The sequence below is a fragment of the Channa argus genome, chromosome 12 (genome assembly GCF_033026475.1).
Source record: "Channa argus isolate prfri chromosome 12, Channa argus male v1.0, whole genome shotgun sequence".
Lineage (NCBI taxonomy): Eukaryota > Metazoa > Chordata > Actinopteri > Anabantiformes > Channidae > Channa > Channa argus.
In genome coordinates this window covers 22,840,255-22,856,363 of record NC_090208.1, presented here as the reverse complement: position 1 = coordinate 22,856,363, position 16,109 = coordinate 22,840,255, and the positions used below count along the sequence as shown (strand labels likewise).

General features: G+C 38.9%; 3 protein-coding genes across 7 annotated transcripts; all 3 read right to left on the bottom strand.

The window, feature by feature from the left end:
- Positions 1-166: 166 nt before the first annotated feature.
- Positions 167-5,503, bottom strand: si:dkey-165a24.9 (G-protein coupled receptor 4). Of its 2 annotated transcripts, XM_067523726.1 has the most exons (3): positions 4,881-5,503; positions 3,939-4,783; positions 167-2,843 (listed from the first exon to the last, which is right to left on the bottom strand). In XM_067523726.1, the coding sequence occupies exons 2-3, from the start codon at positions 4,613-4,615 to the stop codon at positions 2,405-2,407; spliced, it is 1,116 nt and encodes a 371-aa protein (XP_067379827.1). In that variant the 5' UTR covers positions 4,616-4,783; positions 4,881-5,503; the 3' UTR covers positions 167-2,404. The 2 variants fall into 2 exon arrangements, with proteins under 2 accessions (XP_067379827.1, XP_067379828.1); XM_067523727.1 differs by lacking the exon at positions 4,881-5,503 and having other exon boundaries at positions 3,939-4,862.
- A 1,025-nt stretch (positions 5,504-6,528) lies between these two features.
- ugt5g1 (UDP glucuronosyltransferase 5 family, polypeptide G1) lies at positions 6,529-9,878 on the bottom strand. Of its 3 annotated transcripts, none has more exons than XM_067523725.1 (3): positions 9,740-9,858; positions 9,012-9,114; positions 6,529-8,842 (listed from the first exon to the last, which is right to left on the bottom strand). In XM_067523725.1, exon 3 carries the CDS (start codon positions 8,838-8,840, stop codon positions 7,254-7,256), a length of 1,587 nt encoding a protein of 528 aa, XP_067379826.1. In that variant the 5' UTR covers positions 8,841-8,842; positions 9,012-9,114; positions 9,740-9,858; the 3' UTR covers positions 6,529-7,253. The 3 variants fall into 3 exon arrangements, with proteins under 3 accessions (XP_067379826.1, XP_067379825.1, XP_067379824.1); XM_067523724.1 differs by having other exon boundaries at positions 9,012-9,111; XM_067523723.1 differs by lacking the exon at positions 9,012-9,114 and having other exon boundaries at positions 9,740-9,878.
- A 4,433-nt stretch (positions 9,879-14,311) lies between these two features.
- Positions 14,312-16,091, bottom strand: LOC137137452 (cornifelin-like). Of its 2 annotated transcripts, XM_067523718.1 has the most exons (4): positions 15,980-16,091; positions 15,460-15,595; positions 14,798-14,982; positions 14,312-14,708 (listed from the first exon to the last, which is right to left on the bottom strand). In XM_067523718.1, exons 2-4 carry the CDS (start codon positions 15,569-15,571, stop codon positions 14,490-14,492), a joined length of 516 nt encoding a protein of 171 aa, XP_067379819.1. In that variant the 5' UTR covers positions 15,572-15,595; positions 15,980-16,091; the 3' UTR covers positions 14,312-14,489. The 2 variants fall into 2 exon arrangements, with proteins under 2 accessions (XP_067379819.1, XP_067379820.1); XM_067523719.1 differs by lacking the exon at positions 15,980-16,091 and having other exon boundaries at positions 15,460-15,962.
- Positions 16,092-16,109: the final 18 nt, after the last annotated feature.

Here is a 16,109-nt window from a genome sequence, read left to right as displayed (position 1 = left end):
CCCAGCTCACTCATACAGTGCGTGCATTCTACTTGTCACAAAAAACATGTTCTTCATTATCAATTGTGCATCTGTTTCACTGTCTGTTGTTTAATTCATATTCATGTACTGGTGTATGATAAGTATGACACGTCTCTTGTCATTGTAGAATCCCACTGGTGCTGGGGAGAAATTCACACCTACTTTTTTTTTTTTGTATTACCTGCAGCAAACACATAATTAAAGAAGCCTCTTTCTAGCCTTCCTAATCCTTCTACTAACCATCATGCTCATGCTGTCCTAAATGCTAGCTTGGGATGCAGAGTCTGCAGATGCCCTTTTCTTTTTGTTCAGCTCGTATTAGCTGTGGTGACCTTTATACTGGGCTGGGCTCCGTATCACTTCTTCATTGTCCTGGAGGTGATGAGCATCATGTTCAGGGAATTGCGATTCCATTCCAACATCGTGTCAGAAAACTGATGAAAAACAAGATGGAAGTTCACTATACATTTGCTAACAGCAGCCAAAAAAACAGTCAACTTCAACTACAACCAGCCAACAGTAATTTATTACTCCGGCTTCTACATATACACTATACTGCCAAAAGCATTCGCTCACCCATCCAAATAAATGAATTCAGGTGCACAAAGCAAGGTCCATAAAGACGTGGATGAGTGAGTTTGGTGTGGAAGAACTTGACTGGCCTGCACAGAGTCCTGACCTCAACTCGATAGAAGACCTTTGGGATGAATTAGAGCGAAGACTGCGAGCACTGTGTATTATGTATTTCATAAACACACTCCTAAACCTCGTGGAAAGCCTTCCCAGAAGAGTTGAAGCTGTTATAGCTGCAAAGGGTGGGCCGACGTCATATTAAAGCCTATGGATTAAGAATGGGATGTCACTAAAGTTCATATGGGTCTAAAGGCAGATGAGCGAATACTTTTAGCAATATAGTGTAGTTCTTGATGTTTGTCTAAGAATCTGCATTTGTTCACTTATCTGCAACAGTTTGAATTTGCTCTGTTTAGTGTTTACTGCCATGGCATACGGTATCTTAATCTATGTTTGTATGTTTGATTACATTTGAGTAATGTACATACTAAAGCATCATTTTCATTCTGTGTTTTGTTTTGTTTTTTTTTACTCAATTTACTGTTTAACAAACCCAACTCCTTATGCAGGTTTCAAATCTCACTAAGCATAATCCCTTCAGTTCCTGGCAGACTTTTAATTTGAAGGACAGGCAACCATTATTAAAATGCTGAGATATTTCTGAGCAAGCGTGTCCTTCCACCAAAATTACTAAAGTTAAAGTTACTATCAAAGTTCATCAATGGTTTTAGAAAGCCAACAAAATAGAATTAATTGAACATTATTATATTTAGGTGAAGATACATGAAGATACATGGTTCTTAAGGTTAATGACATCTTCCTTCAATATTTTAACCCATCCTTTGGTAGCAAGCAACCTAAAGCAGATTAGCAATTTTATTAACAATAAAAATGTGTGTATTCCAAAGAAAATGAACTCCCACAACAAAATAAATCTAACTTTCACAACATTCTGTATGATATTCTTTTTTTGACAGGGTTGTCTGATTGATGTGCTTATTGTGTGGATTGAACCATACATGTGTACTTGTTTTCTTGTTCGGAAAAAAAACAGTTGTAAGCTGTAAATCGTAGGCATGAGATGTTCGTTTTGCGATGTTATCAGCAAAGCTGTGAACTGACAGCAGATCCTGCAGAAACAGCTCACTCATATGGTGCACTCATCGTACTTATAATCGAAAACAGATATTTTGTGTTTTCAATTGTCCATTTGCTTTACTTTCTAATATTGCATTCATGTACTTACCTACAAATAATTTATAGCAACCCTATAAAAAAAAAAAACAATAGCACCTTGGTGTGGCAGTATGAGACTTCTCTTGACGACATAAAACCACAGTAGTGCTTTCGTTTTCACAGCTACTTGTTTCTTTTGTGATCTACAGGAAACACATGATTAAACATTCATATTTTAACACATATTTGAATACGTATCTAAACCAAGTTGGGTTTCAAGTTGTATTTCAGATGGTTGTTTTATTCTTTGAAGACAAAATCAGTATTATTGGTCAACAAAAAAGTGCATTTTTGAAATTATGTAAGAATGAATCTTTTAATGATAATGTGTTAAATTTATAGAAATCAACAGTTCAGATATTTGAGATTTGAACTTTGGAATCTTTGTGCTCCACACAAATCGTATTTTATTTTTATCATTAGCTCCCGATTCAGCATTTAGATTAGCTGTGAGTAAAAACTGTTCTATTAAAAATATCTTGATGACTATTTCATGTTGTCACTGAAAGCTGAAACTCACAGAGCACACAAGCAGTACACATGTATTTCCACTGGGTGGCACAATTATTTTGTCTCAATTTGATCCAAGTTGTATTGCTACATGATTATTAGGTCCAGGTTCACTTTCTCTTTGAGTGTCTGGGTGAGATCTCGTACTGAGTTTCATTTTTTTGCGGGTGTTTTGGCCCCTTCCCAAACAGGGTAGGGACCTTTGTAGCTCCAGTCTGGCATCAGGGCACAGGAAGATGTAGAAGAGAGGATCCAGCAGGGTGTTGAGGCTGGTCAGACCATAGCACAGTCGATAAGTGAGGAAAATGGATCGCTCCAATCCACATGCCTCATCGGTCAGCAGCAAGGACACAAACCTGTACCCACCCACGAGGTGGTAGGGCCCAAACACAACAATGAAGTTTATGGTGATGATGACCAGGATGCCTACAATTTTGTGTCGCTCATGGTCAGAGAGGGAAGGAGATCGTCGGAGCGTCACCCCAATGTGGGCTGAGGTATAACTGTGGGAGGAGGCAGAGATGCAAATAAAGAATATTGTCTGTTTACGATTAAATGCAGTTTCATAACTTTTAATCATTTCTTTGTAGCACTTTCTCACCATGCAGCTTAAACCCTTATTTTAGTTTATACTGCACTTGTTCCACTCGCTTTAAATGTATTTTGTGTAAGTTTTATATTGTCCAGCTAATAAACTTATTTTTATTTTTACAGCTTTAAATGCAAGGATTATATAATTGAAGTATTTTTACTAAAAGTCATTAGTTCAATGAATAAATTACAGAGAATTCATTCAACTGATAAATTAAGGCGTATTAGTTTCCCAGCATGCATTGTTTGAGAGATAAAAATTGATATGTCATTTAGTTTTGGACTGTGCCTCAATGTTGTTTTGCTTTGGCAAACTCGGCACTTTTGGAAAAAAATGTTTTTTGTGCATGCTTTCATTATAAATAAGCATAAACAAGTGAAATTTAGGGTAAGGGACAAAATGGAGTAATTATTTATTATTTATTATTTAACTGACTCAAATTGGTTAGATTTAGGTGGAAAATGTTTAGCGAAAGGTCGGGTTTGCTTGAAATAGAGAAAGTGACTAAAGTAACAACAATGACTCATTACACACTCTAGGAATTACATCACCTTATGCAGTTCTGGTAACCGGCCATATTTACTATGGCCACTAGATGTTGCCAATTTCCCACACGTTATAATAAGTATGCCAGCGGGTGGTAGGAGGGTACCATACTACAATTATAGGCTGATAATAACTGATTAATTGCCATTCAATGACATGATAATGTAAAAATCAGCTGTTTAAATGCAGTTGACTTAAACATATAATTTAGAACAAGTTGTATTTTACAGGGTAACTCTATCTGCTTTGATGACTTGAATACTGCATTTGAAAAGGTTAACTTCTTTAACCACCAAGCCTATTGCATATTTTAACTTGTGTAAAATTGTGATATCAAATTTAACAGCATCCCTTTGACTCTTATTTGAACCTATAACATAACAATATCTTTACACATTAAGTAAACAATTAGTGTAGCAAACTCAGTAATGTTCTCGCTAAGATCTTGGGGTTAACTCACCCTAGTATGGCACATGGGAGCAGGAAGCCGAGGGCCACGGTAGCGATCTTGAAGTGGGCATATCTTGGGCTGACGGGGTACTGCTCCAAACAGAGCAGTCTGTCAGAAACAAACACCGATGGCAGCAGCCCACTCAGGCAGAACAGGAAGGTGAGGGTCCAGACCGCTACACCTGACACTGCTGCCACCCTTACGGTCCGCACCCTGCGGCTGCTCAGTGGGTACACAATGGCCAGGCAGCGGTCCAGAGCTATCAGGCACAAGAACATGACACTGGCATAGACATTTACATAAAACACGTAGCCAACAAGCTCACAGGTCAACTGGCCGTAGGGCCAGCGGTGCGTTTGCTGCAGGTAAATAATCCACAGTGGAAGGGTGAGCAGCTGGAGGAGGTCTGACAGCAGCAGGTTGAGGATGTAGACCAACTGGCAACCACCCCCACCAGAGCGACCTAGTTGATACAGTCCCCATAGTGACAGTAGGTTACTAGGGAGACCTATAGAAAAGATCAGGCCATAGATACATGTCAGGCCGAATGTGTCTGTGTCCAGGGGGAGGTTGCAGCTGTCATTGGACATGTCTCTGTTGAACACCTGACATGCATAACCAGAGGTGACCTCACTCAGACATGCATTGAGACTCATCGGATGATGAGTTGGTGATAAAATACCCATTCATTGACACAAAATAAAAGGTCAGTAGTTAGAGCTTCGACTAATCTACAGCACTCGTCCATTGTATAATGTTCATAAATGCAATCTCCCATGGGAGAAGTCACACTGAAGGTTTGCACAGTCAGTCGACCGGTTTTCAGAGCATAAACTTGCCATCAGCGATCACACCTGTGTGACAGACAGAACAGTAACTTTCATATGGTTTAGCATCAGCAGGTGGATAAAGAAAATGAGCAAATAACACAAAGCAAGACTTTTCACTCACCCCTTGTACTGTGAGACCGACTTGTTCCACTCTCTGCACTCTCTGCAGATTGTGACCTGTACTCAACAAATGTGGGAACACAGCGTCTCTACCGCCTTGTCTATTCTATAATCGCTTCCTCTGCAGGAAACCCACTTCTTCAGCTTTAAAGGCAACATCCTGAGGCAGGAGAACGCCTTTCTGCTTCAGAACAAAAACACACGCTCTCTCTTTCTGTAGGTCTCCCTCTCTCCATCGGTAGACAGTATAGTTAAGGTGGACAGGGGCTGTGAGGGGAGGTACTGATAGAGGGTGTACTCTAATGCCCTTTAGCTTGTCGGCTGCTGGCTGTGAGCCATTAATGTAATGCGACTATGTAGGAATTTCTTTTAACAGCTTTAGGTTTTTTTTCCATCTTCAACTAAATAGAGTTACATTGTTTTCCGTGGTTTTGTATATCCTGAAAAATCCACACATGTATAAAGGTTAAGGGGAAACTATGTAAAGACAAAGTGACCATTAGGTCCTTTTAAAGTTGGTCCTCACACTTCCGTGTTTTGGGACCCACAGGACATTAGAATCCTTCTCCCTTCAAGCCCTGCAGACACAAATGGGATAAAGTAAAGCAATCCTACCATATATTTGTTTTCAGGCCTTTCTAAATAATATTGGACCTAAAGAATGAAATCTTAAGAATAAAATGTCATTTTATTTATGGTTTGGGATCCTCTGAAAAATGTATTCACCTTTTTCCTGTCATATTTACTATGGCAAAACGTCTTTTTGGGTTCTTGTGCATCATACGAAACACACAGAAGTTCTAGTAGCAGGGTGTGGGCACCATGTCAAATGTGCTTCACAGCCCACTTCTGATCCTGAGGGATTAGTACTGTAGGATCCCTCAGAGTCAACCATCAGGTTCTGATAGGCTTGTCCTTATGTGCGTGTATGTGTGTGTTTGGGTCAAGTTAAATTACGAGAAAATGTAATAATTAAGACGGATTTAATGATTTTTAAACAACTTACAGACAGCTGACACATTAAATCTTCCCAGGCCGAATGTTTCTCTGGCAGCAGTGGGAGAAAAAAAAATTCTCACACAATTGAAATTGTTTCATAAAGAATGGGTATGTTGAGACAATGGGGGTTGGGCAGTGTTTTTACTATATGGTTTCAAAGGGACGAGGGTCTTAACACTCGCTTTGTTTCTTTTAAATGTCAGCAGTCGCTAATTGTACTGAATAATCCGGTAAGAAACCCGACTGTCCCCTGAGACGTGACCGTGACCTGTGCCCGACATGAGCTGTAAATTGCACAGACAACAAGTCCGCTTAAGGGGAAAGGTCCTCGGAGAAAGACAGTGTGATAAATTATTATTGCAGGGAAATCAAGGTATTCTGATACACAGTCCCGTCCAAATGAACGTTCTATGTTTTTAATACATGTAGATGTAAACACCAGGAAATAAATGCTTCATCTTTTGATCTTAATGCCAAATGTTTTGGAACGCGACAGTATTTTCACTTTTTCACTTTTTAAACATTATAATATCCCCTAGAATTTGTTAAGTTATGTTATTTCAAACTACCTGCAGTGTTTTTATCACTGTTTGTTATCATGTAAATTTTACATACAATTAGTTTTATTAGGTATTACTTCACTCCAATAGCAGTTTTTACAAGGTTTTAATCTTTACAGCTTTAACAAAAAAGTCACACCTGCACGCACTGGCTGCTGTATTGTGGACAGAACTCTACACGTATTTGCAATTGTAACTCGTTTAAAGGTACAGAATAACATATACTATGTGCTTCTGAGCTCTCGGTAGCTTTTGTATCAGATGAATAAAAATACTGAACTAAACTTACCATGATTACATTGTCTGTGAGTCTACGCTGAGCGTCACCTACAGACAGTTTATTGTAATCACGTTCCATGCTGCAGCACAAATGACGAGAAGTCTGGGTAAATTTGGCCCTTGTACCACGGCAGAGACATTTTTTATGCCTCCGTCTGCAGGATAATGTGCTATGTTGCTATTGTCAGCTAAATTAAAACATAATTATTACAATGTAAATAAGAATTATTAGAACAAATTAGCTTAAAAAAACACCGTTAAGATTTTCAGAGTTTGAATCCAGATGAATTTTTGAGGTTTGAACATAATTGTAGCATAATTTCCAAATGGCTCCTCATTATTTATTTTGAGGTTTGAGGACTATTTCACATATCTGAAAATTTTTTAATCAAAGGACTTATTTGCATGTAAAATAAACATTTCACACATGTTTCTGATAAAGACTATTATAATATTTTGGGGTAAAGGAGGCTAATATGAGAAAAAGTGTAAATTAACTCTATGAGTGAGAATAAAGGGCAGTCACTTAGCATCAGTTACTCTGCTTTTATTTTTCTCCTGAACCCTCCACAGCAGAGGATCCTACAGACTAAAACTAAAATCCAGAAAAAGGCTCCCACAAGGCCCATGATGAAAACAGCCACATCCAGGTTGAAGTAGGAGTACCAAGGCAGATTGAAACCGGCTGACCGTAGATGGGCTGCTCCCTTGTTCCTGATGACGTACTCAATCCAGAAGATGGCAGTGTCCATAGGAGACACTGGCTGATCGTGGTGTAGATGGGAAAGATGTTGCATGTTCTTACGGTACGAAGGAGTCTCCAGGATGTCCTTTAGAGCCTCCAGGAACTCTTCTTTAGTCAGTGATTTGGCCTCCACCACCCGAGCTGCCCCACGCATCTTTAACCGCAGCAGGTTGTCAAACTGGTCAAAGAGGAGTGGCAGGCCTAACACAGGAACGCCGTGGTAGATGGCCTCGTATACTCCATTGGTACCTCCATGAGCTACGAAGGCGCGAGTCTTAGGGTGTCCCAGGAGGTCGTTCTGAGGCAGCCAGTTTACTAACAAGGTGTTGTTCCCCAAGGATGCTGGCCTTTCACCCAGAAACTTCCACACCACCTTTTGAGGGATCTGAGCAAAAGCAGCAGCAATGGCCTCTGTGACCTCAGGAGGCAGGGCTGATATTAGCGTGCCCAAAGACATGACCACCACCCCATGGTCTCCAGAGCTCTCCATAAAGGCCTCCAGCTCAGCAGGGAGGGGTTTGGCCTTTTTGCATTGGAAACCTCCAATGTAGAAAACATTGGGCATCGTGGGCCGAGGGAACTCGAAGACAAAATCCGTCCTCACAAGCCAGATATCAGCCGCACGCTGCAAAGACAACACATCGGTTCCAGGAGGGAAGTGCCGCTGGAGCAGATCGGAGTAGGCAGGGCTAACAAGAAAGTGCTGTTCAACAACACTGTGGAGATAATGTAACATGTTCTTGGTCCTTTCCATAAAGCCCATCTGGTCAGCAAGTTCACTTGTTGTTACAGGGACATAGGAGACAGGAGAGGGTGCTATGGTAAAATGACCCTCCCCTGTGTTAATCCAGCGCACATTGAAAACCATCGGCAATTTGAGGTAACTACCCAGAAAAACTCCCATATTCAGAGCAGGGTCTGTTAACATCAAATCAAAACGGGCGTCCTGCAGCTTCTTAATAAAAACAGGGTCATCCAACATTAAAGAAATAGATCTGGCAATTATGTGATGGGCGTTCCACATTAAGGATGTGAGCAAGTGCTGCTGGCAGAAGGTTCGTGTAAAAGTCAGGGATCTGCGACATTCCATAACATCGTTAATCAACGTAATGAAGGAGTCCCGGTTTGACTCATCCTCCAGCATGTGTACATTAATTGAAGTATAAATGGAAGAGTTACTGGGGATGTACCAGCTCTTGGCAGAACGCAGCACTGTGATGTTGTGGCCTCTGGAGTGTAGCTCTCGCAGCATCACCTCCATGTTGACCCAGTGGCTGCCATCAACAGGCACCACCAGGATCCTGCTGCCCCTACACAAAGTTGGCACGAGCAGCAGAATGCAGAGTCGTATCAGCAACATGGGGAACGTAGTCAACATTTCTTGGAAGAGACAACAAAACAAAAATATAGAAGCTATTAGGCTCAATAACATTTTAAATTATAGCACAGCAGTTTTTTTCAATGAAAACAGAAGTTTAAGAAACAAACAAAAGAACAAAAGTGTGTTTGATTTGTACCAGTGTAACATGTAGTGTAATTTGTAATTCACCTTAATTTGTGCAGTAATTTCAGTAACATGTCATGGTTACACCCTTTTACAGAGACCAGAGAGAACAATGGCAAGATACAATGGAATTCCGGGTGATGTGCTGCTGGTCAGGAACACGGGTACACAATTTAAATGAGATATCACAATGGTTAATTTCTCTCTCTCTCTCTTATACACTATATGGTTCTTCACTAGCAAACAGAAAAACTAAAGTAAAAAATGTAAATGTACAGCTGCTTGGGTTATGTTATAATACACAGTAACTAAAAAGGTTTTTTTCGTGGACTGTACTGATTCTCAGCTGTTCCTTACAGCTCACAAATAAAACTACATCAAACAAAAGGAGCCTGTAATTAGTTTAGATTTTGAGGAGCATTTTAACCTTAATGACATGAAATAATTATTATTTTAATGTGTCTGATTTTCGGCTTTTTGACTTTTTTTTTTTAGATGTTGCCGAGTTTTTATTTTCCTATTAAATACAGTACCTTTCCTCCTCTGACAGCCGGCGTTATCAGCTGCTAGTTGTAAATGTGTTAGGTGTTAAGCCAACTGCATCACTGTCATAGAACGGTCATTGTTTCTCATTCACAGCAGAATTGGACGTAAGATAATCGTCTGCTACTGATAATCAACGTTTATGACAATGAGACTATTATATGTACTATTATCTTAATACTACTATGTAAGAGTTTTAATAAATTATTAAAGAATAATAGAACTCTCACCTGGTTCTTGTTGTGTCCAAGTTCAGGTGTTTGACTTGAGCTTCAGCTCCTGTGTCGTCCAAAATATGAAATGATATGTGTGTTTCTAGACAACTGAACTTTTGCACACACAGGAACTGTTTTGCCAGGTCAAAGTCTCCAACAGCATGTGGATTAAAGGTGAAGTGTTTAGTGTAAGAAGCAAACTTTACCTTTTACCAGCAGTAATTTGAGTAGTTTGTGATGTGTAGAAATACATTTTACTGTAGGTGCATTTTTTTGCAGCAAATCCAACATGTTGCATTTGTCAAATAATTTCTGTGCCTTTTTATTTGCCTTAACACATCAACTTATTTAACAGGTTTATACTGTTGTTACATCTATTTACATAAGTATCAAAATCTCTGCCCTTGAAAAAAAAAAGACATTATTTGTTTGTACTAAAGCAAAGTTAATCATGAGTTTACATACAACAGTTGTTTCTTTCTTACACATTCCCACGAATTCATTTACTGATTACTCACACTGATTCATGACATAGGTAATATTTTAAAAATGCAGTTAATGATGTGTAGATTGATGAGAAACCTTCAGAGAGAAAAACCCAAACTGCGACACAGTCAGGAAGACAGGGGTGGCAGGGAACAAGGGAAAGAGGAAGCAGCAAGGTCACACGGTGGAGGGAAAATAATAGTTATTACAAAAACAACACGAGTCACAGTTCGTTAGTCAGTGGGCTGCACCCTTCCCCTCCTCTGCTCGGCCTCTGTACATTTGTAGAATCCCGATGCAGGATACAGCTATTGGCACAGTGGCAAAGCAGAGCTCAGAAATGAAGCCATAAAGTAAAGTGTTTGGCTCTGTTAAAACACTGTGACATACGAAACCTATTGCAGTCCATTAAATTACAGGTTGCAAACATCTCAGAGGACAATATTGAGGCTTCCCATCCTATATTCAAAACAACCCATCCCTAAAGGTCTACACCGATGAGACTGATGAGATGCAACATAACAACCTGATGGTTTCCAGTGTTGTGGTGGACAGAGGTGATCACAGACTCCACAGCTACATACACAGAGGTGCAATGCTCTGCCTGTTCTGACACCTGCTGACTAGCCAACATGAAGTTTCTCCCATGCTGGGTCCTGTTCATCACAGCAGTAAAGCTATAAGTATTGTTAGCTACTATGCACTGCACTTATGGGTGCAAAAGTTTGCATTCCCTTAAATCATATAATTTTTTATGATATTTAATACACATTTAGTAAGTACAAATGTTCTAGTCCATTTTTACAAGTTAATTTTAATGAATTTGCCAAGGGGGATGCAAATTTACTGTTTGTTACGCATTTGCAATAGCTGAATGTATATTATTATAATCGTCATTAAAAAAAATCTTTGTTTCACTAATTGTTTTAACATTTTAAAATGGAGGAAGGAAGAAGCTTTTGCACCCATCGTTATGACAGTAAACCTACAATGTTAAATAATATAACTAAATTCAAATTTGAATTGAAATTAAGATGCCGAAAACATTAGCAAATGCATTAATTGGAAGTCATCGCTCTGAAACCTTGTTGCCAATGAATAACAGAAATAACAACATACACTGTATTGAAGGTCTTCACGCAGCAAAGGCATTTTACTTATTAAAACTATTACAGCCTGTTTTTATTCAGCTTAGAGCAATTGAAACAGTGTCATCAAGAAACTTTGTATGTTCTCTTGTGTTGCAGGTATTTGTGGCTCCAACATATCTTGTGGAAATTGGGAAAGTCAGTTGAAGGAAAAACAAATGATGCTTTGAATTGCAGTAGAAGCTCTAACAAATTCAAAGGGGCACTGATAAGAGTTAGATTAAAACTTCCCAGATTCACATCACTTTCAATAATTTTTATATTTACCAAGAAAGTGGAATGTGTGCATAAATATGTTCCCATTTGCTGCCAAATGCTAACAGGTTTGGACAGATTTTTAGATGTCCTACATTTTAGACGAGATAAGATGACAGTCCTGGATTAAGGTTTGTTAACATCTATGTCTAAAAGTAGATCAAAATAAAGTCAGGTTGTTATACATTCCAAACGGCACAATATCGTGAGGTCTCATCAGACCTAAAAAAAAAAAAATAGATATCAGCAGGATTAGGAGAGAAGAAGAGTTAGCATGAGCTAATATGGATGAGACGTGATGTTGAGTAAATATTTTGCATTAATAATGTTTCAAAGATGCAAATCCAACTAAAATATTTTTTGTTTCTGTTAACTTAAACTAGACAAAAACTAACAAACATCAAAAAACTCAAATTAGACCAAAACTAATAGATTTCTTTTTTACCAAATAACAAAATCAAAATTTGGTGCCAAAATAAACCCAAAGGATCCAATTTATTTAACTTAATAAAAAGCAACCAAAAGTCACTTGAAAAATGTAATTTCCAAATCACATTTCTTATTTTTATATGAGCTGCTTTAATACCTAATAATAAGTTTTGATACACAAAATTAACCTTAGCAGCTTAGAAAATTAGAGACTTTTGATAGACAGTCTTTGATTTCACTAAACTAATAACTAAAATCTGTTTACAGAGCAATGCAAGAAATAAAAGTGTTGGCCTTAAACAAACACGACTGGCAGCCTGAAGTGCACAGTGACACAAAACCCGCTAGGAGCTTGGCAGAGAATGTGTGAAGTGTTCAAACATCTTTCTGAATGTTTCACAACATGGATTGGTCCCTGGATGTGTCACACTGTGACAGATAATGTTCTGCCAGTAACACTATGACAGTGAGCGGATAATAAAAAGAGAAAGATACTGAACAAACACACATTTGATGACAGGTGTTGCACCAATAAAAGAAGGAGCTTTTACTGAATTTAATTGTAAATGACAACATGAACAGCTACAGAGGATAAATGTTTGTCGAAAACTTACAATCATTCACCTACAAGTAGGATCCCTCAACTGCTTCTTAATGAAGTCTGTCTGGGGTGGAGTCAGAGGGGACATCTGGGGTCCTATTGGCCGCCCTAAAGTGCTGCCCCCTGCTAGAGTGACAAAGTGGTACCTGATGCGTTACAACCACGCAGATTAACACCGCAAAAGATTTTTATCGCTCCCCAACTGTTTATTTGGAATTAAAAATGGTAGAGTATTAGATATATTTTACATTTCTAACATTGAACAAACACTTTATTATTGGACTAATACTGTGTTTATATTTAACTTATTATTTCCTAAAATGTTTTTAAATTTGCATTTAAGCCCTTTAAATACTTTCCCAAATGTGCCCCCTTGTTTTAGGCATGTGCTCCAGTCTGGTCACCCCAATACAACATTTCTACAAACACTCACAGACAGACCTTGTTCTGTCAGGTCAAAGTCCAGTATATAAGTTACATAGTTATATAAGTTATATAAGTAACTCACAAATGTTTAAGTGTTAAGGGTTAAAGCAAACATTAACAGTTTTAGCCTGAGTAAGTATCTGGATCAAATTAATATTCCTTTGTAATCTCCCTTCATATGTCCATCCATTTAATCAAACGATGTATCAGCTTCCTAAGCTGATTAATACATTAACAAATGTTGCTATTGAAGTTAGGATTGATGTGAAACCTTCAGAGTGAGGGATACAAAGTGGAGGGAAAGTGAAAAGAGCTCTGGTGACTGTTATCAGCAAACAGCAGTCAGAGTTCAACAGTCATCTCACCGTTCACCTCCTCTCTTCTGCCTCTGTGAAATTAGAAATCGGCTTGGAGTTAAATGTAACATGAAATGACAGTTTTCAGACCTGACATAGAAAATGACAACGAACACAGAGGATCAGTGTTATCTTTATTGTTATTAGTACACTGTAAGAATGGAAACGTTCTCTAACATTGTGTGTATGTGACATCCTATGTATTATGTATGATTATGCTTGATCTCGGTAGCAGATTTAACATATTTGATTGTTCATCAGGCTATTTTAGTCCTTCCAAAAATCTCAGACTACAACGATCTTTACCTTCACTCATTGCACTCACAATTACTATTGACCTACGTTTGACCATTTTAAAAATCTGACATGGTAGTTGAGAGGTAGCTGGCAAAATATTATGAGATGTAAACTGACAAAACACTGAGAAGCCAATATTTATCCTAACTAGTAGGAGCCGCACATTTTGAGATTTTGGAGAAGAATAAAAATAGTCCTAATTCAGAGCAGGACATCAGAGCTATTTCAGAAACTTCCCACACATACTCTCTACAAGGAGTATTCTGCTAGAAAAATAAAATTATTACTGATTGATGCTGACATATTTAGGCTTTTATATGGATTTTCTTATTACTGGCCCAAAACCCATGTGGTCCTGTATCTTAAAGGTACTGTAATCATTTGTGAAGCTATAGAAACACGACACAGTGATCAAATGATTCCTTATGAATGAAGAAACATAGTTTTTGAGATAATTGCTGCAGATAATCAAAACTTTTCATTTGACATTGTAACAGTCAATAAATATTGTTGAGCAAGATTTGCACTCACTTTCAACCTTGATGCATCTTCGACTGTACCCCCCCCCCCCCCCCCCCCCCCCCCCCCCCAATATTATCAGTGGGTAAGACTGATATTATAGTCCCTATGTATTATTGAAGAGAGAGGGAAAATACCATCACATGCCTGGATTATAAAAGTTGATTAAAGTTTTTCCCATCTAAGCCTAAAAGTAAACCCAAATCTCCATTATTATATAAACTCTATGTATGTGTTACTTTAGGATTTCACATGAGTGTGGCTGTCACGATCCCCTGAGGAGCAGTTGGGATCACTGGCTGAGCGCAGACAATTCCACTCTGGTTGACCAACTGTAATTGTTGGGAACCTATTTGCACCGCCTGGGCAGTGATAGTGGTTTTGCGTCTCTTGATCTCTCTGGCCATCTGGCACCATGAGCAGGTGTTGCAGAAAGTGGCATACACACAGTCGTTTCCCATGTCTCCCTGAGGGACACACACCAAAAGTATTCAGACAAACAAACAACAACAACAAAAAAACTAGTAAAGTTCTACCTCCTTCTATCTATACTCACTGGGATTTTGTAGCGGAAACGCACAGCAACTCTCATGGACATGGAAACAGGTGGGATTAATACTGGGAAACCGAAAAGTTGCGCTGCAACCCCCACAGAATCCAGCAGAGGGAGACAGCAACACTCTCCAAACTCAGCAGTGGTGTGGCAGGCGAAGCAAGGGAAGCACCAGAATGCAAAACAACCTGGAACAAAGGTCAGATGGGTTCACAGTGGTAACAGGCCTTATCTCGGGAGGCAGTGACTTTTGTGAGCAGTGACGTTTACTGAGGGAAAGTTTACAATAGCCCAGGCAATTTTGTAAGGTTCAGATTGCGTGTATGCTTAAAAGAGACTGTGGTCCCCATGTGAAAGTAAAACATTCATGCCCCGCACAAAAATACAATCACAAATTTGATGAAGCTAAACGTTTTTTTAAGTGTCATTCATTTTATTAAGATGAGGTAAATATCCTCAAATGCAGCAGCTTGTCTCTGGATTTTATTTGCCTTTTAAAAGCTGTAGTTGTGTACAGTCCTTGTGAACTAGATTTCAGTGGCTTTGTTTTCTTATATAAGTTAGTTTTCTTATATAGATGAGGCTCGAATGTCACTTTGCCAATATTTGCATTGACAGGCTGAAGACAGGGGCTGTAGTAAACACAACGTGCTGCGTGGACTTACAGACATTCAGATCATCGAAACAGTCGCAGATGCCCGTGCTCCACTGGTTAGGCTGCACGGCGATCAAAGTTGTAGTTGGAGGCGGCTGGTTGACAAACACGTTTGTTGTCATGGTGATCACTCAACTAAGGAAGGTCTTAGTGTGAAAGCAGTTAAGGGTTAGGTTTTTCTCATGACTCTCTTTCTACATTCGCGGCACATTTGCAAAGTTGACCTGATGACCAAAAGATCTGAACCAACGGGTCCAAAACCTTTCCTTCCTTCAATTGTTCACAGTCATGACATAGCTTAATTTCATCCCCACCTTACTGTTCATAACATTTACTCACATACCTGGCATGTGACAGCTGTTTACAATGAATCAAAACACATTTTAAAATACATTTTCAGTTGAAGTTAATTTAAACAGAGTCAAAACTTCCTGGCACACACACTTTATCAACTTATACTATTAGAATTTCTTTAAAATATTCTCTGCAACAATGTTTGTATCCAACTTTGAACTTTGATGAACACTCACCTGATGTTGGAGCGTCTCTGGACACACTGTGTTTGAGCACATAATGGAAAATGTTGGCATTAAAAGCTTCAAGGCTTAGTTTCACTTTACGCATTTGCATTTGTGGTTTGCATATTTGAGCTGCCGTTGC